General features: G+C 43.4%; 1 protein-coding gene across 7 annotated transcripts in view; it reads left to right on the plus strand.

The window, feature by feature from the left end:
• ASAP1 (ArfGAP with SH3 domain, ankyrin repeat and PH domain 1) overlaps nucleotides 1-27,593 on the plus strand; it is a 558,081-nt gene that overhangs the window by 106,963 nt on the left and 423,525 nt on the right. For all 7 annotated transcript variants that reach the window (XM_033933030.1, XM_033933029.1, XM_033933028.1 and 4 more), the window contains one exon: nucleotides 18,630-18,775. In XM_033933030.1, coding sequence (XP_033788921.1) covers nucleotides 18,630-18,775 — 146 coding nt within the window. The remainder of the gene's footprint in view (nucleotides 1-18,629; nucleotides 18,776-27,593) is intronic.

Consider the following 27,593-nt stretch of genomic DNA (forward strand, 5'->3'; position numbering starts at 1 on the left):
TACCTGAACTGAGGAGACACGCCCGGACCATCGGGTGGGAAGGCACTGGCGCATGCGCGGTGCGGGCATCTCGAAACTTCTGAGTTTCTTCAAGCAAGACATGCTTGCAAGATGTCCGTATCGGGGCTCTGTCGGATGACATCACCCACTAGTGAGAATAGCTGCCTGCTGTCCCTGGATAACAACTGTTACGGTAAGTAACATTGCTTTTCTCCCTCTCATCCTTCTATTCCCCATGCATCTCTACCTCACTCCTCTCTATGCCCAGTTTTCCTCTTCCTTTCCCCATGTGCACCATCTCTCTCCCTCTCACTCACACACTCAGGCCCAACAATTGTCCCTTTCTATTCCATCCCTCCTATGTCCCAAGATAGTGCCCCCTCCCTTCCTTCAAGTTTAAAGTTTATTTAAAAATTTTATAAACCGCCCAATTAGCCTTCTAGGTGGTGAACATTACGTTAAAAACATATATGGGGTAACTATACATCCTTTAAAACAATAATCATTATTTAAAACATTTAAAAACAATACAAAAACAAACAGGAACAAATAGGGAAGAAGGATAGAACTACAATTTATCAAGTACGAAAGAGAACATATAGGGAAAGAACAAAAGGGAGGGTATCTAAAAGTAGAATACAACTATGTAGCCCTAAAAAGGGCATTTAGGTCTCGAAGGCATTAAGAAAAAGAAATGTTTTTAATTTCATTTTAAAATGGTGAAGAGTTGATTCTTCCAGTAAGTGGACTGGAATATTATTCCAAAGAGATGGAGCGCTGACAGAGAAAATGGTAGACCTCATTGTGTTGATAAACTTCAGAGATGGAACAGATAGCAGATTTTTAGAAGAAGATCTTAGTCTTAGAAGAACTATAGGGAATGAGAAGGTTATTGATAAATTCTGGTTGACTATTTTATCTAGTTGTAAAGGTTAGTAAAATAATTTTGTATGTGATTCTATGTTCTACCTTTATAAAGGAGGGAAGTAACATGGTCTAACTTCTTTGCGTTAAATATGATCTTCACTGCAGTGTTCTTTATAATTTGGAGTCTTCTTATTTCTGTGTCTCGAGTTCGTGCTTTCTCCCCCTCACTGCCTTCCAGCCTTTGTCCCACCCCCTCCCTCCCCCACTTCCTCCCTCCCTCCGTAGCCAACCCGCGCCGAAGCCTGCCTGCACCCCTGCTGCCGCCGCCACCCAACAACTCCATTCAATCATCCCCCACCACTGCTGCCGCAGCTCTAGGCAAGGAAGGGCCAGGCACGTGCAGCAATTGCACGCCGCTGGCCCACAAGCCTTTCCCCCCCGACGTCAATTCTGACATAGAGAAGGTCGGCGGCGGGAGATGATTGAATGGAGCTGTCAAGTGGCAGCGGCAGGAAAAGATCCCGGGTGGTGGTGTTTTTACAGTGCGCAGTCTGTAAGAATCGAAAAACGCATTCATACTGCAACTTCCAAAATTAAACACCTACTGAGCAAGGGTCATCGACGCCTTTGTGAAAGCTTCCGGTTTGAAAATAATAATACATGCAAAATGACACCAGCGCAAGGTTTTTTAAAAAGTATAACCAAGATTTATTGAATTATTGGTTCTATTTTTTCATTATGAGCTCAAAAGCGTCAGCATTATTGCTAACGTTGTGCTAATGGGAGATCGTTATTGTGGCCAAAATGCTGGCCTTCTCCTAACGGTGGTCGCAGCTGCCTTACGCTCCCAGGGCCTTCAGGTATTCCCCTACCTGGACGACTGGCTGATCAAAGCCCCGCCCAGGGAAGGGGTTATCTCAGCGACCCAACAGACTATTATCTACCTACAGAGTCTGGGGTTCGAGGTAAACTTCCCAAAATCCCAACTGAGCCCCTCGCAGTCCCTGCAGTTCATCGGGGCCACGCTGGACACGGTTCGCCTCCATTCCTTCCTCCCCCCTCCACGTCTAGAGGTGTTAGTAAATCTGAGTCGAAGGATCTCACTGCAACCCTCAGTATCAGCTCGACAGATGATGACTCTACTAGGCCACATGGCCTCCACCGTCCACATCACACCATTCGCCTGTCTCCACCTGAGAATCCCTCAATGGAACCTGGCCTCTCAATGGCGCCAAGATCGGGACTCGATCGATCGCCCCGTGACAGTGACTCCTTCCTTGCAACAATCGCTCCGCTGGTGGGCCGACTCTTCAAATCTTTCCAAAGGTTTGCTCTTCCTCGCCCCCCCACACAACAAGGTGCTCACCACGGACTCATCGGAGTACGCTTGGGGAGCCCACCTGGATGGCCTACGCACTCAAGGGATGTGGTCAGCAGAGGACCGTCGCTGCCACATCAACGTGCTAGAGCTTCGGGCCATCTAACTCGCAGCTGTAGCTTTTCAACATCTGCTCCACGACCGGGTAGTTCTCATCCGAACCGACAACCAGGTAGCAATGTACTACGTAAACAAACAAGGGGGAACAGGGTCTTGGCCCCTCTGCCAGGAAGCCCTGCGCCTCTGGAAATGGGCAATCTCCAACAACACCTTCCTTCGAGCGGTGTACATACAAGGAGAACAAAACTGTCTGGCGGACAGACTCAGCCGCCTCCTCCAGCCACACGAGTGGTCACTGCACTCTCAGACCTTACGACAGGTGTTCGAACAGTGGGGGACACCTCAAATAGACCTGTTCGCATCCCCCCACAATCACAAACTGCCTCTCTTCTGCTCCCGGATATACTCCCCGGACCGGCTCGAGGCCGACACCTTCCTCCTCAACTGGGAGGGAAGGTTCCTGTACGCGTTTCCACCATTTCCTCTGATCCTGCGGACGCTTGTCCACCTGAAAACAGTACAAGCCACCCTGATCCTGATTGCTCCTCGCTGGCCACGCCAGCCTTGGTTTTCCCTTCTACTTCAACTCAGTGTCAGAGATCCACTACCTCTGCCTCGGTTTCCCTCTCTACTATCACAGGGTCAGGGTTCGCTGTTACATCCCAATCTTCAATCTCTTCATCTGAATGCTTGGTTTCTTTCCCCCTGACTTCTCTCCCCGTGTCTCAATCAGTCAAGGAGATATTGGAGGCCTCTAGAAAGACCTCGACGAGAACCTGCTACTCCCAAAAGTGGACCAGATTCTCAACCTGGTGCTCCTCCCACAGCCAGGACCCGGTGTCGGTCCCCGTCCCTCTGGTCCTTGACTATTTACTTCAATTATCTCACTCCGGCCTAAAGACCAACTCCATTCGAGTACACCTCAGTGCGATTGCGGCCTTTCACCAGCCCCTGGAAGGGAAAGCCCTCTCTCTCCATCCCTTAGTCTCTCGCTTCATGAAGGGTCTCCTGAATGTCCACCCTCCTCTCAGACCCCCTCCGGAGGTTTGGGACCTCAACGTGGTTCTGGCTCAACTAATGAAACCTCCATTTGAGCCCCTAGACAAATGCCATCCAAAATTCCTCACTTGGAAGGTAACTTTCCTGCTTGCGCTCACTTCTGCTCGGCGGGTTAGTGAGTTACAGGCTCTGGTAGCGGACCCACCCTTCACGGTATTCCATCACGACAAGGTGGTACTCTGCACTCATCCAAAGTTCTTGCCTAAAGTAGTGTCTGATTTTCACCTCAATCAGTCCATTGTCTTGCCTGTGTTCTTTCCCAAGCCCCACTCTCATCCCGGTGAGGTGGCGCTCCACACTCTTGACTGTAAGAGAGCGTTGGCCTTCTACCTCCAACGCACTCAGCCACACCGGAAAGTCCCACAATTGTTTTTGTCCTTCGACCCAAACCGGTTAGGTCACCCAGTTTCCAAGCGCACCTTGTCCAACTGGTTGGCCGATTGCATCTCCTTCTGCTACGCTCAGGCTGGTCTCGCGCTGCATGGTCGAGTAACGGGACACAAGGTCCGAGCGATGGCAGCCTCCGTAGCGTTCCTCAGGTCCACACCTATCGAGGAAATCTGCAAGGCTGCCACGTGGTCTTCGGTTCATACTTTCACCTCCCACTACTGTCTGGACTCACTGTCCAGGAGCGATGGCCGATTCGGCCAATCGGTTCTGCGAAATCTATTTGTTTAAATTGCCAACTTCCCTCCATCCCTTTTCAGTTAGCTTGGAGGTCACCCACATGTGAGAATATCATGCCTGCTTGTCCTGGGATAAAGCACAGTTACTTACCGTAACAGGTGTTATCCAGGGACAGCAGGCATATATTCTCACAACCCGCCCACCTCCCCGAGGTTGGCTTCTTTGCTAGTTAAGTGAACTGGAGACCACGAGGGGATGTGCCCCCTAGTGGAGCAGGAAGGCACGCATGCGTGAAGCAGCAGAGCAAACTTAAATCTTCAATCAAGTTTGCTTGAAAATGCTTCCGCATCGGGGCTCCGTAGATGACGTCACCCACATGTGAGAATAAATGCCTGCTGTCCCTGGATAACACCTGCTACGGTAAGTAACTGTGCTTTTCCGGGCAATACACACTTTTAAAAGCCACTCAGGGGAATAAAAATATATATTCAGGACTAATTTGAACCCTGAGATAAAAATACAAAGGCAAGGAAACTTTTTTCTTTTGCACACTGTCACAAACACAATATTTCTTTTAAGCAAGGCATCTGTTTTTTTGGAATAAATCTTTTCCTTTGCACAAAATTATCCTTGAGCCTAATCGAGGGTTTTTTCTTTCTTTCTTCCATCTCCCCTACCTTAGCATATCCCTTACAATCAGGGAATTAACACATTTCACAAGCTTTCTTTCCACATTCGTGTACATTCAAAGCCAGACATTAAAACTTTCTTTTTCTTTCCTAAACCATCTCGTTTAAATATCACTTTCTGATGCCTTCTGATCCTACGTTCTTTTTCTTTCAACACTCTTACAACTTTTAAAAATACGTGAAATTCACTCTTTATTCTTACTGGGATGCAAACCCACATGGTCTTCTAAACACTAAAAAAGTTCAGCAAAGGTATCTCTATTGTTCTCAACACAGCAAGAATCACTTAGCTATGCAAACTCTCCCAACTGTCTTTTTGTTTTCCTAAATCAGAAACAAATTGAATTAAATTCTCGCAATTCACAAGACACTTTGCAGCAACATACCGGCTGATCGGAACTCCAAACAGCATGCATTTCCCTGTTAATGGTAAAGTTTCTCAATAAACCCTCTGGATCCTTGCTTACATTATTAATTTCATTGCAAGTTACTACAGTTTAAATCCACAATTTGTTAATATTTAAGCATATTTTAAAGATCGATACCTGTTTTTGAAAAATCATAGAATTGCAGACAAACTCCATGCTGTGGAATTTTCCCCCGTCCTCTTTCCTCCCCCATCCCCCTTCCCTCTGCCTGGTAGTGAACAAAGGAGAAACTCAAAAAGCCCGCCTTCCAGCTCACGTGATAGCTCTGTGGAAGGCATCGAGGGAGGAAAAAGGTGGGGGTCTCTTTCTTTCACACAAAGAAGACTGACCAGCTATGGAACGGGAAGCCATTAACTTTATTTTTCAGAGACCAGAGAAAAGGTTAGGGCAGAGCAAAAAGACAGAGAGAGACAGAAACTGGAGTTTAGAAAGACAAAGCTGAGAAACACAAAAATTTTTCCTTTTCAAATTAGCAATACAATAGCTACCAGTTAACTTTACTTCAGACGGCACTGAAAATGCACTGAGGGAGAAGACGGAGGAGGGGTGACTAGCGAGGGAAAACTTTTTTCCACACAAAGTCAGATTAAAACGGACAGTTTTCTTTTTCACAGAGAGGAAAAATTTAGTTCAGAGACAAAGCTTAGACACACAGCAGGGAAGGACACAATTTTTTGTCTTCTCTTCATACTCAGTAACTTCTATTATCTTAATTCAGACAAGCAAAAACTTGCCGGCTTTCTCACATTCACAGAGGAGACCTGCTCTCTACTGGGCACTTTTACCTTAAATTTTTTTTTCTTTTAGACAGGCACTGCTCAGTTTAAAAGCCAGATGGGAAAATGCCAGCACTGCAAGGGATTTTTTCTTTCTTTTCACAGAGGAACCAGCAATGTGGACCATCAGCTAAAAAAGCTACAAGCCACCTTTGCTGTTCCACTGGGCTGTTACATTCTTTCTGTGTTACTTTTATTTCTAATTTTTTCTTTTTCTTTTTCCATTAACATTTAATTTCCACTAACTTCACACCCCTCTACCCACAAATTTATACAATTATGTACAGATATATACAAGCATGCTCCTTATTGTTAAATAATTTTTTTTATTATTTTTAATTATTTTTAATTTTATTTATTTATTTATTTTTTTAAACAGGCGTATACTCACAATTTTCCAGTTTTCCGGTCCCGTTTTGTCTCTAATGTACGCCATTTCCTGCGCAGCCAGTCAACCTGTCATTTAATGATAACGTGACTAACTTTTGTTGCACAACCATGCGAAATCTCTAGAGTTTCTATGAATAACCTATAAGCTTTTTCAAGGCGTCAAATTAGATCCGAGTCACGGCACCAATTGAGCAAGGGTCATCGACGCCTTTGTGAAAGCTTCCGGTTTGAAAATAATAATACATGCAAAATGACACCAGCGCAAGGTTTTTTAAAAATTATAACCAAGATTTATTGAATTATTGGTTCTATTTTTCCATTATGAGCTCAAAAGCGTCAGCATTATTGCTAACGTTGCGCTAATGGGAGATCGTTATTGTGGCCAAAATGATGGCCTTCTCCTAACGGTCTCGTTTTTCTAGCTCCAGAGTTTCTATTATATACTGTTGGCTTTTCGGTGACATCATCATCATAATAGCCAATAACAATTTTATGGGTGGTCTTAAAAGTTTAGACAAAGGAAAAAATAAATCCCTCCATGTTTCCATGTTTAAAAGTTTAGAACAGTACATTTGATTTCTGAATTAACATTATTATTCAAGAGAATCTACAATTATTAACATGGTGCTGAAAAATTCTCAACCTCTCCCTAAATTGACAGTAACTTTAGTCTGGAAGAGGAAAGCTGACAGTTTCATGTTACACACAGTGATAAGCATGGGCTTCCAATGCCCTCCTTCCTATGCGGGAGACTGATACAGCATCTCAGATTCTAACTTAACTACTTCCAGATGTTACCTTAGGATTTTCCTTAGTATTTCTTCAGGTTTAAAATATATAAAATATTAGAAATTAAGTACACACCATTCTTTCATATATCTCTCATATATCAATCATTCCTTTGTTCATTCGGGGCCCCTTGCACACATTCATACTTAATGCATTTTATCTCTTAGTTTAGGACACGTGATCTTCCTAGCCAGTCTACAATACATGTGGTATTACTTAACACCACGCTGCTGGGAGCGGGAAAACTCAGAGAGGACAAAGAAGACAGAATACTATTCACTGGCACAAGATGGTGTCCAAGCAGAGAACCCAAACTGGATTCCATGTAATCATGTAATCATGATTTCCACCATGATTTGGCTCAACAGCAAAGTACATAAACAGATATTATTATGCTTTACCTTATATTAATCCTTAGTATATTTTTCTCTGGCCTTAGCTACATTATATTTAAATTTTTATTCACCTGTTTTTCCGTACGCTTCTATTTGGGCGTGGTCCTTAACTGACACAGAATTGTCTCTAACTAGAATTACCCAGAATCATATGAAAAACTGGCGCTTTTGTAGAAAAACTTCACAAAAATACTGCACTATCATGCTCCGACATCCATTCCATTATCGTCCCATAAACAGCACCCCCTGCTGGCCACGAGCCACTACTCCTCACTACCGAACTCACTATAAAACTCTCGCACGCTGCCAACCACAGCAATACAATATGGCTGACTCAATTCAACATCCAGCTCGAAATCAGAGGCTAGATGTGACATCACATCCATGATATCATCAATACTTCAAAAACAATAAACACCCCAAAAACTGCTTGAGTACCTGAATAAATGCATGTAAACCGTTCTTATCTCCCCTGGGAGAACTGTATAGAAAGTTGAATAAATAAATAAATAATTTATTTAACAATCTAATCTAATACAGTTGTTTGTAAAACACCAGGTAATCCGATAGTATTGCAAGCATTTCTAACCTAGTATGACATGACATGGCAAAAATAGTAATAATAATAACAGTTTATATAGTAAGGTAAGCGCAGTTTGATAAAGCCTAGCATGGTAGACATACTGTATATGCTCGAATATAAATCGATCCAAATATAAGTCAAGACCCTCATTTCCCCCCCCCCCAAAAAAGAAGAAAAATGGTTGACTTGAATATAAGACGGAGGCTTAATATTCAAGTGCCCTGCCAGGCTCTGCACACTGCCCCCTGCCCTCCCTCACTGCCCTGCCCTGCCCTGTACCATCTCCCTCCCTCCTGATGCCTTGCAGATCTTCAGCAGGCCTGCCACGGGACCCGGTGGTCCAAGATAGTAGGGATCCCCTGTCTCCCGTCCCAGCTGAAACCAACCCCCCCCCCCATCTCCTTGGAAGTCTTGCAGTGGGCGGGACAGAAGGAATCCCTTCTTTCTCTTGGGCTTGCCAAAATTGAAATCCACAACTCCCTCCCACCTCCCCCATATACCTTTTGGGTCCCCGGTAGCCAGCCGGTGCATGGAGCAGGAGCAATCTTTCTGCTCTCCCTCTCCGTTTGAGGCCATTGGTTGATTGGCTGCTGCGAGTTCTCACGAGTCGAGGCCTACAATAGGTCCAGGAGGGGGTGAGTAGGCGATGGCCTGAATATAAGCCAAGATCTCGCATTTTTGGGCCATTTTTTTGGCTGAAAAATCTCAGCTTATATTTGAATATATGTTAGTATGGCAAATATAGTGTGGAAGATATAGTAAAGTATGAGAGAAGTGGTTGCAGTATGACAAGTGTGTGTCAAAACGTGAGGAATGTGCATTAGCTGATCTTGGTGCTGTGCCATAACTAATCATGATTGGTATCTTTCCCACTGATTCATTCAGAAGCCATGGTATATATGACTCATTTGGCACTGAAGACTTCTGTAAACTTGGAGGTTTAGAATCCTAGAATCCATTTTTTTTTTAAAAAAGAGAGAAAACATGCAAAACAAGTTTGTTGCCTCTCTTTGTCCATTTTCCCCCTTTTTGATAAAGGGAATCTGTACCTATAAAGATATTTTCCAGTGCAATAATAATAATAATAATAATTTTATTCTTATATACCGCCAAAGCCATAGTAGTTTGAGGTGGTTTACAATAAGAGAAGCTGGACAATCAGCAAAGATAGGTACAAAGTAAGGTTTTAAAGTACATGAAGCGGAAACAGGGATAAGAGGACTGGAACTGACTGCAAACAGTCAGCGAGAATAGGCGCACTGGACAGTCATCAATACATGTAAGCAAAGAATAGAGCGGGAATGAGAGATCATGGTGCAAATCAGATGGAGTAAAGCAATAGGGCCATGGGAGCATTTAGGTTACAAATCGGTTGAACAAGTTTTTACTAGTTTTCTAATCCTTAGATAGGATGAAGAATGCGTTATTAAGTTGCTCAGCCAGTTGTTCATTTGGCCTGCTTGGAAAGCAAGTGTTCTGTCTAGGTATCTTTTGTATCGGCAGGCCTTTAATGATGGATGGGTTAACATGTGGACTCTGCGTGAAGGCCTGCTGGGGAAGTCCAAGTTGAAATGTGCGACCAGGTATGTGGGGGCCGAGCCAAGTATAGATTTGAAACAAAGACAGGCAAATTTGAACAAGACTCTTGCCTTCAGAGGCAGCCAATGGAGGCAAGAGTCTTGTTCAAATTTGCCTGTCTTTGTTTCAAATAGGGATGGTGTGCTGAAACATAGGGTACGCGATCCATTCTTGCGAGCATACTGCAGACTAGAGCGAAAAATTACAAGACTCACAAAATAAAAGAAATAAACCGAGCAGATCAGAAAGCACCTTTCATGTTCGCCTACAGAAAGAGAAACTGAAGGGGACAGCAGATACCTGAGAGAAGGAGGAGGTGTTCAAAGGCTGTGATTGACATCTTTATGCAGTATGCTCACGAGAATGCATCGAGTACCCTATGGTTCAGCATACCATTCCTATCTACTGGAAAAGATATGTCGAGGTAATAACCTAATCTTTTTGTTTGTCTTTGAAAATGACAAAAGTGTTGTTGGAGTACAGCAGGATATTCATCTCAAAATCCATTTAATTCCCCAAAGAACTTTTGTTGTTTTGATTATAGATTGCTTCATCTAAGCCCAAAGCAATTTCTGCTAGTTTAAAGATGTGCACAGAGTTGAGGTGGGTCTTGCACAAGGACAGAGATGGTGGAAGTCCCACAAATTTGTGTGTTTTACTGTTTTAGAAATCTCAAACTTTAAAAGCCTTGTATACTTCTCATCTGCTTGGGTTCTGTTGGATGGATGACCCCAATCTTTGGAGAGTACCTGTTACTGGAAGGCAACATTGCTGTACTTGAAGCTTTTGACTAGACGTTTAAAAGAAAAAGATCATGTGCCTTTAGAGCACATTTAGATTTATAAAGCATATTACTACATGTATAAAACTACAACATCATATAACTGAACATGTGCAAAGCTGCAATAAAATATGGTAGTAGTACAAACTGTAATTTAATTGTAACTATGTGATGCAATAATCTGAAAAGAATCTGCTGCCAACAGTCTTTCATAGTTTAATAGCATAAAAACAGATGTTTCTGTTTTAAGACAGTAGTTATTTTGGACACAAAAAAGAATTTTGATATCAACTGTTCTTTGCCCATAGCTGATCTTATGTCACATGATATTGCATATTGAAGTATATCTTTAATCAAAGAAGAAAGCCCACAGCACTTCCTCCCTCTCCGGTATCTTACACCCATCTTAATCTTCTTTACACTTAATCCTTTAACCCTCCATTGGAGTTCCTTTCCATCCAACTCCTGTAAACCGTGCCAAGCTCTACGATTGTGGAGATGGTGCGGTATACAAACCTAAGGTTTAGTTTAGTTAGTTTAGTTTAGTTTAGTGTTTCATTATGTGGGTTATATAAACACATTTTTAATATTGTGTTTTAAAGATTGGAGAGGTTTATGCAGAATTGGCTGTGAGAAGCAGATAGTGGAGTGAAAGTGGCCTAGTGGTTAGAGCAGCTGCTTCCGCACCATGATTTTGTGAGTTTGATTTCCTGTCCTATTAACCCTCTTTCTTCCTCCCCTCTTAAAGTCAATCAATTTGTACCTTTGCTTAATCTTTGTAAACCGCATAGAACTTCACGATATTGCGGTATATAAGCTGTTATTATTATTATTGCAGCTCCTTGTGACCTTGGGCACGTCACTTAACACTTCATTGTCTCAGATACAAAATAAGTACCTGTCTAAAATATGTAAACTACAACTGGCACTCTTGCCCAACTGGCAAAAGAAAAAATCATCTTCCCTACAGCCCCCGAAGCAGCAGTGGTCCTAACCCGCCAACCCCTCCTCCCTCACACTAAACAGCAGCGGTGGTAGTGGTCCTGACCTGTCATACCCCCTCTCTCCATCCCTAAAGCAGCAGCAGTAGTCCTGACTCACCAATCCCCCCTCCCTTTTTTTCACCTTCCTGAAGCAGCAGCAACAGCCGGTTAGCAGAGGAAGCATTGTAAACAGACTGTTCACGGCCAGCCCCGGCAGGGCTTTTCCTCTGCTCTGTCACTTCTGAAGTGGCAAAGGAAAGGCCCTGTTTACAGCGCTACCTCTGCTGATTGGCGGCTGCTGCTGCTGCTTCAGGTAAGGGAGGGGAGTTAGTGGGCCAGGACTGCATTGGGTTCAACTTGGGAGGAGGTTTCCAGGAGGGGTCCAGCATATAATAACTGAATTGCAGGAATATCAGTCAGAAAAAGTAGTACTTTGAGCCACTATGAAACTTTACTTTGTTCCTCAAGGGAAAATGTACAACTTGAATCCTTTTCTAAAGGTTCATAAACTAAAGGGTAAAGAGGATGGGACTTGATATACTGCTTTTTCTGTGTGGTTTACACAATCAAAGTACAGTAGACTCTCGGTTATCTGGCACTCAAGGGGATTGATAGATGCCGGATAACTGTAGTTTCTGGTTGCTTGAGAGTTACTATAAAAATAGTTTTGTCTCCCTTCCCACATCATCCCCCTGCCCCCACTTGTAGGTCCAGCATCTGTTCCTCCCTTCCCACCTTCCTTTCTGGTCTGGGTCATTTTCTCTCTCCCTTCCACTTATTGGTCCAGCGTCCATCCATCTCCCCTTCTGGACACTTCCCTCATAGACATTTCTGGTGCCCTCCCTTTCCTCCACCTTCCGGGTCAGCCGGGGTGACCCCAAAGTCTGAAGGAATTTATTCAAGACAGTGTACTGCAAGAATGTCAAACCTAAGCAATAGCCAATTACAGGAGTAAAATATAATAATATGGTATACTATAATACATTACAATGTCAACATTATAAAACCATTTTACTATACAGCATAAGGTATAAGCAAGAATGGAACATATAGGTCAGGGGTAGGGAACGCCGGTCCTCGAGAGCCGTATTCCAGTCGGGTTTTCAGGATTTCCCCAATGAATATGCATGAGATCTATTTGCATTCACTGCTTTCAATGCATATTCATTGGGGAAATCCTGAAAATCCGACTGGAATACGGCTCTTGAGGACCGTAGTTCCCTACCCCTGATATAGGTAGATAAGGTAGAGTAACAGGAATTAGAAAATAAGTAGACTGCCGCCTCCTTCTAATCCATCATCAGCATCATCATACTGGATTGTTACAGGGAGCACGTCTGCTTATTCTGTGATGACACTGGTAGGCAGCATATTCTTACGTGTGGGTGACATCATCCACAGAGCCCGGTATAGACAGTATTAAAAGTGCATTGTCACTTAAAAATTTTTCCCCAAGTGTCGAGACTGCTCGAATCGCACAAACCCTGTCTGAGTTTGGTTTGCGGGACCATCAGCTCTTAGTTTTCTGCAGAGCTAAGAAGTTATGTTTTCTTGGAGTGCCTCCAAGTGTGTCATTTTTCGCCTTCCCGTTCCTTTTTTTTTTTCCTCTTATTTTTTTCATAATACTTCATTTTTTACTTTATTTTACCTCCGGGTTTCAAATTTATATATTTTTTGACCAAATTAATTTTCGTGACTTTGGGCCACTCACAGAATGTTTTCAGTCCAGGAGCATCAACTTTTTTTCAGTATACCAACTACTCGACCTCTCTGGACCATTGAGTCCTTCAACCTTGCATCGGCAGTGTTCCCTTCGATGTCCAAGCCTTCTAGTGGCTTGAAATGGTGCAGTCATTGTAACGGGACCACTTTGGTGACTGACCTGCATAAATGGTATGTTTAGTGCCTAGGTCCTGATCACTGTGCTGAATCTTTTTCCTGCTGCTCTACTCTGCGGAAGAGGTCACTTAAAGTGAGGCAAATCCAATATGAAAAACTTTCTGGTTTGACATCAGGAACATCCAGAATGTCTGTTGACACTGACACCTAAAGACCAATCTCAGCATTGGTACTAATGCCAGCATCAACACCTCAATCCACCTCTGTCATCTGTGCTACCTCCATCATGGGAATCTAAACTAAACCTTAAGTTTGTATTCCGCATCATCTCCATAAAGATAGAGCTCGGCATGGTTTACAGGTAAATTCAATAAATGAGGGAAGGACATAATAAGAAATTAGAGGTTATGAAAAGGATGGCTAGCTTTACATTTTAAATATAGGCTAAAAAAGCTAAAAAGCGCAAGCGTTCTTCATCCAAACATGCACTGATGTTAAGCATCTACACCGTCGATGCATTCCAAGTTGATGCACCATCAATGCATACCGAGATCGCCGTCCCTCCAAGTAGTTTCTCATCAGGTGTGCTTCGTCATCGAGGTCACCAATGCCTCGACACCCTAAACAGCCTGCATCTCCTGTACCAAGATCAAATCGGAGAACTAGTACAGAAGGAGTTGGCTGACATGATAAAATCACACCAGGTATAAGCACCTGATTTGACGCATCCGCTCAGTCCGAGCAATGCTCTCGCCTATCGTCAACAGCTTGATCTTAGACTTCATGCCAATGCTGTTCGATGTCCAAGACAACTGCATTGTTCAGGAAACGTAGTTTTACATCCCGATCCAGACACTGGTTGGATTGGCATAGACGGTCATCTAGAACACTTCGAAGTCACTCTTGATGTTGTAGTCCCCTACATCATGGTGTTGACATTCTAACAACATAAGAATAGCCTTACAGGGTCAGACCAATTGTCCATCAAGCCTAGTAGCCCGTTCTCACGGTGGCCAATCCAGGTCATTAGTACCTGGCCAAAACCCAAGGTGTAGCAATATTCCATGCTACCGATACAGGGCAAGTCCAAAATATATACAGGGGTGACCAATTCAAACCGTTTGTATTATGGAGTGACTAAAGTGGTCAGTGAAACAAAATAAAGTCACTGCTGGATCATCAAGAAATGTGAATTATACATTCAAAAAAAACTTATTTCATACTTAGAACTCTGCTCAGAGACATGAAGGCTGATTACTCTGCCTCACCACCCAATCATTGCAGTGTTCAAAAATGCTCTAAGATACTTTCAATAAATAAAGTGCTAGCTTTAACAGCTATGCTAACACTGTAAATGCTTCCATAAGATTTATGTTTGTAGGAGATGACTTAACTTAAATAGTGACTGGTTCCAGTAACTATTTAAGCATTTTTGAACACTGCAATGATTGGGTGGTGAGGCGGAGTAATCAGCCTTCATGTCTCTGAGCAGAGTTCTAAGTATGAAATAAGGTTTTTTTTGAATATATAATTCACATTTCTTGATGATCCAGCAGTGACTTTATTTTGTTTCACCGATACAGGGCAAGCAGTGGCTTACATTCTTCACATCATCCATCCCAATGGCATCCTGTTCTGGAGAGAAATTGAGGAATATGACTTGGATCTAACTCTCTAACTCACAATTTATTCTCTGATTACCCGGACTTATCTGCTGAGGAATCTTATGATCTTGAATCCGACCCATCTCCTCCACCCCCTCACAGGAGGTTCCCACCTGAAAGTTTATCATTTACAAAATTCATCAATTAAAAGGGAGTTGGAATTTGAGCCTAGAACTGAGCTGTTTGATGCTTTGGATTGTAAAGAATGGCTGAAAGATTGCCTTAAACTTCCTTTTACAGTCTACTGAAAAATACCATGCTTAAGAACTGGGAAGCTCCTCTCCTAGTCCCAGTGGCTTCACATAAGCTGGACACTTTATATAGAATTTAGTTTTGTCCAGGTTTTAGCAAGCCTCAACTGCCACATCAATCTCTCCTTGTGGAATCTGATTTAAATAAGAGCAGCAGTTCCAGGACATATGCCAGCATACCTCCTGGCAGAGAGGTAGAACCCTTGATAAATATGGCTGCAGGGTATTCTAAGGTACCATGCTCACTAGTAGAATCCTCCGTTATAACTTTACATGATGTTTTATATGAAACAGCTAGTACAAAAGTTACCTCACTACGACCCATCTCAATGAGTTCCAACATGTTTCTAAATGATCTACTGGAAACAAGAAAATACATGGCATGTTCGCTTTGATGCTTTTGATATCACCTCACGCGCATCAGTTTCCATTGCTATGAGGAGACAAGCATGGCTCAAGATACCTGATCTGGATGCCAATGTTCAAGAGCAGTTAACCAATATCTGTCTTGGTGACAAATTATTTGAAGAGAAAATTGAAGAGGCAACCCAGAAGATAAAGACACAAGGACTCTGACTACTTTATCTTCTCCTAAAACATCTAAACCTCAAATAAGACATTTTTGCTGAGCGCAGATATAAGCCACCATCTTTCCTCTTCTAGAGCTCCCGTTCAGAGGCACCCTAAAGAATAACGTCCTCAAAAGTCACAAAAACAGACTCATCAAAAATCTCAGCAGTCTTTTTGATATTATACTAGAGAGCCTAGCCAGCATTTTACAACCCTTCCCAAATGATGTGTCTCCTAGGTCACATGGCATCTACAGTTCATATAATTCCATTTGCCCATCTACATCTGAGAGAACCTCAGTGGACTCTTTTGACCCAATACTCTCAGGCCACCAAACCACTATCCCAGCGGTTGTGAGTAACCTCAGAGCTTCGTCAGTCCCTTCAGTGGTGGTTATCAACGACCAGTTTTTCTAGAGACTTTCTATACCAAACTCCACTACATCAGAAAATATTAACAAATGCTTCCATGCTCTGTTGGGGAGTTCATCTTGATGGCCTTCACACTCAAGGCTGCTGGAGTCCTTACAAGAAAACTATCCACATCAATCTCCTCGAGCATTTGCAATGCTCTATGCACATTTCAGGATTGCCTCCTCAATCAAGTAGTACTCATTCGTACAGATCATCAAATAGCCATGTACTACATGAACAAATGGGGAGATACAGGATCTCGCCAACTCTGCCAAGAAGCAATCTAAATCTAATCTTGAGCAATTCCTCGCAACATTTTCCTAAAAGTAGTCTACCTAGCAGGAAAACAGAATATGTTAGCAGACAAGTTGAGCAGAATCCTACAACCTCATGAGTGGTCACTCAACTTGTGATAAATATTTCAGGATTGGGGAACCCCAGAAGTAGACCTTTTTGCTTCAACCCCTCCCCCCCCCCAGTCACAAACTTCCAGTCTTCTGTTACAGAATCTACACACCCAATCATCTGGAGTCCAGTGCCTTCCTCCCGGATTGGCAAAACAAATTTCTGTATGCTTTCCCACTGATACCTCTACTTACAAAGACTTTGACTAAACTGCACCTGGACCTAAGTACCATGATACTCGTAGCACCTCGGTGGCCGCTTCAGCTGAGGTTCCCTCTCCTCCTACAACTCAATGTATGAGAATCCATCGAACTTCAGATCTTTCTGATACAGAACGAGGGCTCTCGCCTCCATCCTAATCTACATTCGTTAGCTCTTGTTTCATGGTATCTTTTTCCCAGTCAGTAAATGCTTTAACATTATCTGCAGCACTGTCAGCCATCATTGAAGCCTCTAGAAAGCCTTCCACACAACACTGTTACCACTTTAAAAGGACTCCTTGCACCATTCGGTGTACTTAACTCATTAGATCCACTTGCATGTCCTCTCCCATTGGTCCTGAATTATCTCCTGCACCTTTTTAACTCTGGTCTCAAAACTTCAGTCAGAGTTCATCTCGGCAATATAGCACCTAGTCTGCATCACATCAGCACACAAGAGTTGGTGAACTTTAAACACTAATATTGGATCCACCTTATACCTTGTACTTCGATAAGGTGATTCTTTGTACTTGTTCCAAATTCCTCCTGAAAGTTGTCTTGGAATTTCATCTTAACCAGTCTATAATTCTACCAGTCTTCTTTCCAAGACCACATTCTCACCCTAGTGAAACAGCACTTCACTCATTAGACTGTAAACATGCTCTAGCTTATTATTTAAATCGACCAAATCTCACAGGATTTTCACTCAACTATTCTTCTCATTCGATCAAACAGACTGGGAACTCCTGTTTTCAAAAGAACCATCTCAACCTAGCTGGCTGACAGCATCTCCTTTTGCTTTGCTTGGGTTGGATTGATGCTGAAAGTTCATGTCATAGCGCATAAAATTAGAGCAATGGTGAGTTCAGTAGCCCATCTACATTCCACTCCTATTGAAGAAATCTGTAAAGCAACCACCTGGTTTTCCATTCATTCATTCACTCACTCTCTTCCCTCATCCCACTATTGTCTGGAGCAGGGGTGTCAAAGTCCCTCCTTGAGGGCCGCAATCCATTTGGGTTTTCAGGATTTCCCCAATGAATATGTATGAGATCTATTAGCATACAATGAAAGTAGTGCATGCAAATAGATCTCATGCATATTCATTGTGGATATCCTGAAAATCTGACTGGATTGCGGCCCTCAAGGAGGAACTTTGGCACCCCTGGTCTGGAGAATCATTTCAGATGGAATAGTTGGTTTAGCTAAGCAGTACTACAAAATTTATTCTCTGTTTTTATGCCAACTTCCCACCATTCCTGGTTCTAGGAGCTAGGGATCCCACATGTGAGAATATGCTGCCTGCTTTTCCTAGGATAAAGCAAAGTTAAACTTATCTGTAACAAGAGTTATATGAGGACAGTAGGCAGATATTCTCACAACCCTCCCATCTTCCCTAGTTGACTTCTTAGCTTTTTTACTTAACTGATGGTCTTGTGAGCCGACTTCTGGTGGACAGGCACCGCAACATGCGTGGTACGGGCAGTCTTGAGACTTGAAATTTTTTTTAAAGTAACAGTACACTTTTTATACTGTCCATATTGGGCTCTGTGGATGATATCACCCATGTGTGAGAATATCTGCCTGCCTGCTGTTACAGGTAACTAACTCTGCTTTCTCTACCTCCACCTGATAGTAGGAAAGTATAATACCCATTTGTGCAGAATGGTGGTGTTGACTAGAGAAAAGAAATTTATCCAGTAAGACATAATTCATCCTTTTTTCATCATCAAAAAAGAAGCAGAGTTATGTTTTCACCTTTCAGGTTGTCAAAAGGTATCCAGTTAGAAATCAAAGAAGACCTTAGAGATGCTGACAAAATAGTGGTCTTATTCTATTTAAGGTGCTCTGCATTTCAATGTTTATGGGAGTTAAGTATGACTATTCAAAATATTTTGTTGCAGATCATATTCAAAATGAAGAGAATTATGCCCAAGCTCTAGATAAATTTGGAAGTAATTTTTTAAGCCGCGACAACCCTGATCTTGGCACTGCTTTTGTAAAATTTTCATCACTCACTAAAGAGTTATCTACATTGCTGAAGAACCTGGTAAGTAGTTTCGAAAGTTGTATTACTTTGGAAAACATGCATAAACTACATTTTTGCTACCATGTTATGTTAAAATGAAAGCTAAATATGTACATTTGTAGACTGGTTGACACTATCTGTTTTTGCATAATTGTTCCCTCCACTTCCACCCTATGGCACTGTTGTGGCCTCCTTTATCCCGGTACTGTTTTGCATTCACAAGCTTTCACAGCCTCCAAGCATAAACTCCACTTTAAAGTAGAAGCATAGTTGCATCTTTATTTGAAAATATGTTTGCATGGTAATACTTCTTTATCCCAGAACAAGCAGGCACCATATTCAGTATTTAGAAAGAATCTTAATACCTGTTCCCCTTCCTATTGTTATCCCAGGACAAGCAGGCAGCCTCTTCTCACATATGGGTGACGTCATCGACGGAGCCCCGATGTGGAAGCCTCGCAAGCAGACATGCTTGTAGAAACTAGAAGTTTTGAGTCAGCCGCATCACGCATGCGCGAGTGCCTTCCCGCCCAGCACAGGGCACGTCTCCTCAATTCTCAGTTTTCCGTGGAGCCGAGAAGTCCCTCTTTGATTCTCTGCATTTAACTTACTTATGTCGTGCCTTCTCTCACCGCGGTTTGTGTTCTTTTTCTTCACGAATAGCTGTATTTCTTTTATTTCTTATTTCGAGTTTAAAAAAAAAATAAAAATTTTTATTTCTTCCGTCCTGCTGCTGGGGCAGGCCACCCAGCCCAGGGGCTTCGACTTTGCGGCGGCTGTTTTTCCTTCTATGTCCGGGCCAGCAACAGGCTTCAAGAAGTGTAGCCAGTGTCAACGTGCGATTTCTCTCATGGACCCACACAGTAGGTGCCTCGAGTGCCTTGGGCCAGACCATCATCCGAAGTCGTGCAAGTGCTGTGCTATTCTTCAACCTCGAGCCCTTAAACGTCGTCTACTTTTGGTGGAGAAGCTCTTAGGGATAGATTTGACCACTTCCTCGACTCCGAAGCCGACCTCGGTCTCACCTTCAACCGAGGGTCCTCCTGCCTCCACTGCTTCGACCTCGAGCCTCATCAGACCTTCTTCATTTGCAGCGGCTCTTTCCTCGACGACATCTGCTGTATCTACCCCTGTATCCTCAGGTCAGATAGCTCAGCAGAAAGTTCAAGCGGTGGTGCTTAAGGTGCCTAAGACTTCCAAGTCGAAGCACATTTCCACTGCCTCTGTAGAACCTCCAGCCAAAGCAGGTGGTCCGGTTTCAGACACGGATCCATCCTTGCCAGCTTCTTTCCAGACCATGTTAGAGAAGCAATTCATTCAGTTCCTCACTAATATGGGACCGAAGCTTGTTACTCTAATCCAGCCTGGGCATTCTGCAGACTCCCGCGAGGTTGAGCCTCTTCCAATGCCTCAATCTGAATCTACACACTCTATGCAGGGAGCAGAGTCTCTGCGAGTGTCTGGTATGGCATCTGCACGTGAAGCAAGGAGCAGATTCTTTGCAAGTGCCTCGACAGAAATCCTCGCACTCCATACAAGGAGCAGAGTCTTTGGGAATGCATCGAGGTTCCTCCATCAAGCCTCTGGAGCTTCGATCCACTGCTTCCAGCCCTATCCATTCCTTGGTGGCATCGACTGCTTCCATCTCTGGGGCAAAGTCTCCTCGATCTTTGAGACCTGCTTCCAAGCACCATTCTCACCGATGATTGAGGCCTTCCTCGAGGCATACATCCAGGCATGGCTCTTCTTCCAAAGAGCATCCTTCTTCAACTAAGCCTCGATCTACACCTTCTAGTTCTACTAGACCATCGACTCCATGATTGAAGTCTCCACTTCCACACCTCGAGGATTCAGCGGCTTCCATAGCCTCGTCCAAGTCTCTCTATTCTTTTGATGCCTTTTTTCCTGCCGAAGCTTCATCTTTGACCCAGGCTGTCTCGACGACCTCAAGTCCTTCTCGAGGCAAGACATTGGTGGATCAGCTATCTTTCTCTTCATTTCTTCGTCAGATGGCTATTGACTTGGACCTTCTATTGGATGCTGGTTCCAAATACTCTAAGGAGTATCTCGAAGTCATGCATCTTCCTCAACCTCCGGCAGAGTCACTTAAGCTTCCTCTTCACAAGCTTTTGTCGTGGACTTTTACCAGATGCCTGGAGACTCCTTATGCAATTCCAGCTGTTCCAGGCAAATTAGACTCCAGATATAAAACTCTCCATTGCAAAGGATTTGAGAATTCACAGTTATCTCACCAATTCCTACTTGTGGGGTCATCCTTGAAAAGTTCCATCCTTCCAAGGTTTATGCTACCGTTCCTCCTGGAAGGGAAGGGAAAACTATGGACAAATTCGGACGTCGCATCTATCAAAATGCCATGATGTCCTCTAAAGTCCTTAATTACAATTTCCATTTTATCACTTATTTTGAGTTTCTCATTGCTCTTTTGCCTAAATTTCTCAGTTATTTAGATACTCAAAAGCACTTTGAATTTCAAGAAATCATAGCTTCTCTATCACAACTCAGATTACATCTACTTCAGTCTTCTTACGATGCCTTTGAGTTGTCTGCCAGGGCGGCTGCTTGTTCTGTAGCAATGCGCCCCTTGCCTGGCTTTGTACCATTAACATGGATCCTAATCTTCAGGACCGCTTGGCTAATATTCCTTATGCAGGCAATGACCTCTTCGATGAATCTATTGAGGCAGACACCAAGAAATTGTCTGAACATGAAAATCCTTTGCTTCTATTGTCAGACCTAAGCCAAAGCCAGCTCCTGCCAAGCCTACATGCCCTCCTCCTATTTACCAGAGGTGTTTTGCTCCAAGAGCGGCTCCTTACACTCTCCCACCTCCCAAGAAACAGCAGAATCAGAAGCAACAAAAATCTCAATCTTCTGCTGCACCTAAGGCTACGCAGCCTTTTTGACTGTTTAAAACAGAGCATAACCTCCATCGTTGTGCCTCTGTCCTCCACTCTCCCCATAGGAGGTTGTCTACATCATTTTTACCATTGATGGGAGACCATTACATCCGACCTCTGAGTGCTGTCAATTATCAGAGAAGGATACTCTTCTTTTCACTCAGATTCCACCATAGCTTCCTCCAAGAGAGTGTCCTTCAAATCCATCCCAGACGGCCCTTCTTCTTCTTCAGGAAGCTCAAGCTCTGCTTCATCTCCATGCCATCAAACCAGTTCCTTTGGAACAGTAGAACAAGGGGTTTTACTCCTGTTACTTCCTTGTTCCGAAGAAGATGGGTGATCTGCGACCCATTCTGGATCTCAGGGCTCTCAACAAATTTTTAGTCAAAGAAAAATTTTGCATGTTATCCCTGGCATCCCTTTATCCCCTTTTAGATCAGAACGACTGGTTATGCTCTCTGGATCTCAAAGAGGCTTATACTCATATTCCCATTCATCCGGCCTCCCGCCAATATCTCTGATTTCGGGTGGGGAATCTGCATTATCAATACAGAGTGCTGCCCTTTGGCCTGGCTTCATCTCCCAGAGTGTTCACCAAGTGCCTGGTAGTGGTAGCCGCAGCTCTCAGAAACCATGGTCTTCAGGTATTTCCCTACCTGGACGACTGGTTCATCAAAGATTCAATATCTCAAGGGGTTATTGTAGCGACCCAATGGACTACATGGTTCTTGCAGAGTTTGGGATTCGAAATCAACTTTCCCAAATCCCAACTACAACCCTCTCAGAATCTACAGTTCATCAGAGCTGTTCTGGATACTATCCAACTCCGAGCATTCCTTCCGCAACAACGTCTGGAAGTCCTCCTTCAACTCTGTCAGAGTCCATCTCGGCGCTATTACAGCTTTTCACGTACCAGTTGAGGGAAAGCCTCTCATTCTCATACGCTGGTCTCCAGATTCATGAAAGGACTTTTCAATGTGAAGGCACCTCTCAACCCTCCTCCTGTAGTCTGGGACCTGAATGTGGTTCTTTCCAGGTTGATGAAGCTGCCATTTGAATCAATGACTACCACTCATTTCAAGTGTCTTCCTTATTGCTATCACCTCTGCCAGGAGGGTCAGTGAGTTACAAGTGTTGGTGGCAGATCCACTCTTCACAGTTTTTCACCATGATAAAGTGGTTCTACGCACGCATCCAAAGTTTCTACCGAAAGTTGTCACAGAGTTTCATTTCAATCAGTCGATTGTTCTTCCAGTGTTTTTCCCTAAGCTTCATTCTCATGCTGGAGAAACCGCTTTGCATACTCTGGATTGTAAACGTGCTTTGGTCTATTACATCGACAGGACAAAGCCTCATCGTACTTTTCCCCAACTTTTTGCCTCATTTGATCCTAACAAGTTGGGGCATCCTGTTTCCAAGAGAACGATTTCCAACTGGCTGGTCGCCTGTATCTCGTTCTGTTATGCTCAGACTAGACTGGCACTGGAGAGTCATGTCACAGCCCACAAAATCAGAGCTATGGCAGCTTCTGTTGCTTTCCTTAGATCTATTTCCATTGAGGAAATCTGTAAAACTGCCATCTGGTCCTCGGTTCATACATTCACTTCTCACTATTGTCTGGAGTTTTTCTCCAGTGGGGATGGGCACTTTGGCCAATCTGTTTTACAAAATTTATTCTCCGAAAGGCCAACACTTCCACCATTCTATTCTTGTTAATTTGGAGGTCACCCATCAGTGAGAATATGCTGCCTGCTTGTCCTGGGATAAAGCACAGTTACTTACCGTAACAGGTGTTATCCAGGGACAGCAGGCAGATATTCTCACAACACCCACCTCCCCGGGTTGGCTTCTTAGCTGGCTTATCTTAACTGAGGGACTGCGCACCTATGTCGGGTGGGAAGGCACTCGCACATGCATGGTGCGGGCTATTGCGAACTTTCCAAAGACTTAAAGTGGCGATGCACTTTTAAAGTGGTCCATACCGGGGCTCCGTCGGTGACGTAACCCATCAATGAGAATATCTGCCTGCTGTCCCTGGATACCACCTATTACGGTAAGTAACTGTGCTTTATGGTTAGTGTTGGTTGTCAGGTTTGCTGGCAATTTCTGTTATAGGTGGCTTTGCAGTGGAGAGTATTGATTAGGGACAGTTAATTAGGATTATATTAGGATGAAGTGGCATGACCATTTTTTCATAGGAATACTAGGGTTAGTAGGTTTCTGTGCTCATACCAGTTTTGATTGACTGTCATCTGTGTAAGTAATTCCTTTTTGAAACATGCAATAATTAAAGCTAGGCCAGTGAAATATAAGGTTCCTATTATGAGGCAGTGTAGTCGATGCTGGACAGATTTCTATGGTCTGTCCCATATGTGGCAAGAAAGATCAGGAGCAATTATACATATTTTATAGCACATTCAAATTGTCAGAGTACAATTCTTACCTATCTCAAGGGGGGGAGGGGAGACATCTTATACTAGAACTTAGCAAGTAAAATGAATAATTACTGGTTTGTTGGTTCAACATTGTCTTGGCCCACTGATTATGTAGTGGAGCACTACTCATGAATTATTGATAGGGGAGGGGGCAGTATTGGTAGTGCTGTTCAAAACTTTGGGTTAAGTTAGAAATATCACCCCTGCTAGGCATTGAGGCCTTTAGGTTTGTAATCAAATAACTTGGGGAGAGGATGTTCTTTATATAACCACAGACACTGGGAATGATATTTGTTCAGATTTGAGTGAATGGTATATGAATTTTAATTTGGATTTGGATCAGTTGTTTATATTGAGTGATTTTAATATTGACATGGATTATACTAGTTTATTGAAGAGGGTGATTTTCATTTTATACTGTCCTAACTGATTTTTTTCCAAGTTGTCAGACTTGACACACAAAAGTGTACATATGCACTTTTTTTTTTGCCTTTGCGTTTTAGGGATAAGAACATAAGAATTGCCGATGCTGGGTCAGACTAGTGGTCCATTGTGCTCCGCAGCCCGCTCGTGCGGTGGCCCTTATATCAAAGACTAGTGCCCTATTTGAGTCTAGCCTTACCTGCGTACATTCTGGTTCAGCAGGAACTTATCTAACCATTTCTTGAATCCCTGGAGCCCTATAACAGCATCTGGAAGAGCGTTTCTACCACTCTGGGTGAAGAAGAACTTCCTTGCGTTTGTACAGAATCTATCCCCTTTTAACTTTTGTGAGTGCCCTCTCGTTCTCTTCACCTTGGAGAGGGTGAACAATCTCTCTTTCTCTAATAAGTCAATTCCCTTCAATATCTTGAATGTTTCGATCATGTCCCCTCTCAGTCTCCTCTTTTCAAGGAAGAAGAGGCCCAGTTTCTCTAGCCTCTCATTGTATGGCAACTCTTCCAGTCCCTTCACATTTTTGTCACTTTTCTCTGGACCCTTTCGAGTAGTACTATGTCCTTCTTCATAAATGGTGACCAGTGTTGGATGCAGTATTCCAGGTGGGGGCGCACCATGGCCCGGTACAACAGAATGATAACTTTCTCAGATCTGTTTGTGATCCCCTTCTTAATCATTCCTAGCATTCTATTCGCCCTTTTTGCCACCATCGCGCATTGCGCGGACGCCTTCATTGACTTGTCTACAAGTACTTCCAAGTCCCTTCCCTGGGGGCTCTCTCAGAATACAGCACCTGACATCCTGTATTCGTGCATATGATTTTTGTTACAGACATGCATCACCTTGCACTTATTTGTCATTTTGCGGCCCATTTCTCGAGTTGCTTTAATGTCTCTTTGTAGGTCTTTGTAATCCTATATCCTCACTATTCTGAATAACTTTGTATCATAGAAACATAGAAACATAGAAAAAAGCGGCAGAAAAGGGCTATAGCCCACCAAGTCTGCCCATTCCAAGTATCCTCCCCCCTGAGTTTACTCCCTTAAAGATCCCACGTGAGTATCCCATTTTCTCTTAAAATCCGTCACGCTGCTGGCCTTTATCACCTGGAGTGGGAGTCTGTTCCAATGATCCACAACTCTCTCGGTGAAGAAATACTTCCTGAAGTCGCCATGAAACTTCCCTCCCCTGATTTTTAGCGGATGCCCTCTGGTGGTCGAGGGTCCCATGAGCCGGAAGATATCATCTTCTGACTCGATGTGCCCCGTGATATACTAGTACGTTTCAATCATATCTCCCCGTTCCCTTCTTTCCTCAAGTGAGTACATCCGCAATTTATCTAGTCTTTCTTCATATGTGAGATCCTTGAGCCCCAAGACCATCCTGGTGGGTATCGTCCGCAAATTTAATCACCTCACTTGTATCAATTTCCATGTTGTTTATAAATATGTTGAAGAGCACAGGCCCGAGCACCGAACCCTATGGCATTCCACTCATGGCTTTTCCAGTCCGAGTATTGTCCATTTACCCTCATTCTCTGTTTCCTATCCGCAAACCAGTTTTTAATCCACATGAGTATATCACCCTCGATTCCATGGCTTACAATTTTTCGAAGTAGACGTTCATGTAGGACTTTGTCGAATGCCTTCTGAAAATCTAGATATACAATGTCTAACGGGTCACCCTTGTTTATATGCCTGTTTACTCCCTCGAAGAAGTGCAGTAAGTTTGTCAAGTAAGATCTTCCTTTGCTGAAGCCGTGCTAGCTGGTCCTCATCAGATTGTGTCCGTCAAGGTGATCAAAGATGTGGTCCTTTATCAGCGCCTCTACCATCTTTCCTGGTACCGAAGTCAGACTCACTGGTCTGTAGTTTCCCGGATCTCCCCTCGAACCTTTCTTGTAGGTTGGCGTAACATTCGCCACTTTCCAGTCTTCCATACTCCTTCCTGATTTGATCGACTGATTGGCTATTAGTTGAAGCAGTTCAGCTATAACCCCTTTCAGTTCCTTGATTACCCTCGGGTGGATGCCGTCCAGTCCCGGAGATTTATCGTTTTTAAGCCTATCGATCTACCTGCATACCTCTTCTAGACTGACCGTCGACCCTGTCAGTTTCCCGTCTTCATATACTGTGTATAGCCTGTCGGCTTCTGGTATATTAAATATATCCTCTTCGGTAAATACAGACGCAAAAAATGTGTTCATTTTGTCAGCGATGGCTTTGTCCTCCTTTAGTACTCCCTTTATTCCATGGTCATCTAGCAGCCCCACTGCTTCCTTCGTGGGTCGTTTCCCCTTAATATGTTGAAAGAACGGCTTAAAATTTTTTGCCTCCTTGGCTGTTTTTTCCTCAGTCTCTTTTGGTCCCTTTTACCGCTTTATGGCACTTGCTTTGATGTTGTTTGTGCTGACCAAGTTTCTGTGTCTTGGATTACATTACATTACATTAGTGACTTCTATTCCGCCCATACATTGCAGTTCTAAGCGGATTGCATTAGAAGATAGCTGGACATTTCCAGGAAGTTACAATTTAGGAGTTGAATACATAGAGGCTTTGAGGAGAAATTGAAGGTTGGGTGGAGATTTGAGAATTACATGTAGGGAAGTTGCAGTTTAGTGGCTGGTTACATGATAGAGTCATTGAGGAAATATTAGAAGAGGGGTAGGAAGTCAGCTGGATATTTGCATGGAGGGGGGAGGGGGGTCTAAGAAGACTGGAAAGATTTTTTGAATAATATGGAGTATTCATATGTTTTCTATTACAAATATTTGTGGGCTGTGTATTTAATTGGATCATTTAGACATACAGTCCGTTCTCATTAATCATAGTAGTATGGTTCCTGCGAAAAACGAATGTGAACCACAAAATTGTGAATAATGAAACACTGAGTCTGTAAGGAAAATAGAGGTTAGGTTCCAGTAGTACACATTGTGCCTCAAAACCGCGGAAAGTGAACAATGGATCCTGTTGGGAAATTAGGGTTTTTCTGCATGGGACAGCACTTGGGAGTACCTGTAATTCACTCTTTGGACTCTGGGTGGGCCAT

This window comes from Geotrypetes seraphini, chromosome 2, assembly GCF_902459505.1.
Source record: "Geotrypetes seraphini chromosome 2, aGeoSer1.1, whole genome shotgun sequence".
In the NCBI taxonomy this organism is placed as follows: domain Eukaryota; kingdom Metazoa; phylum Chordata; class Amphibia; order Gymnophiona; family Dermophiidae; genus Geotrypetes; species Geotrypetes seraphini.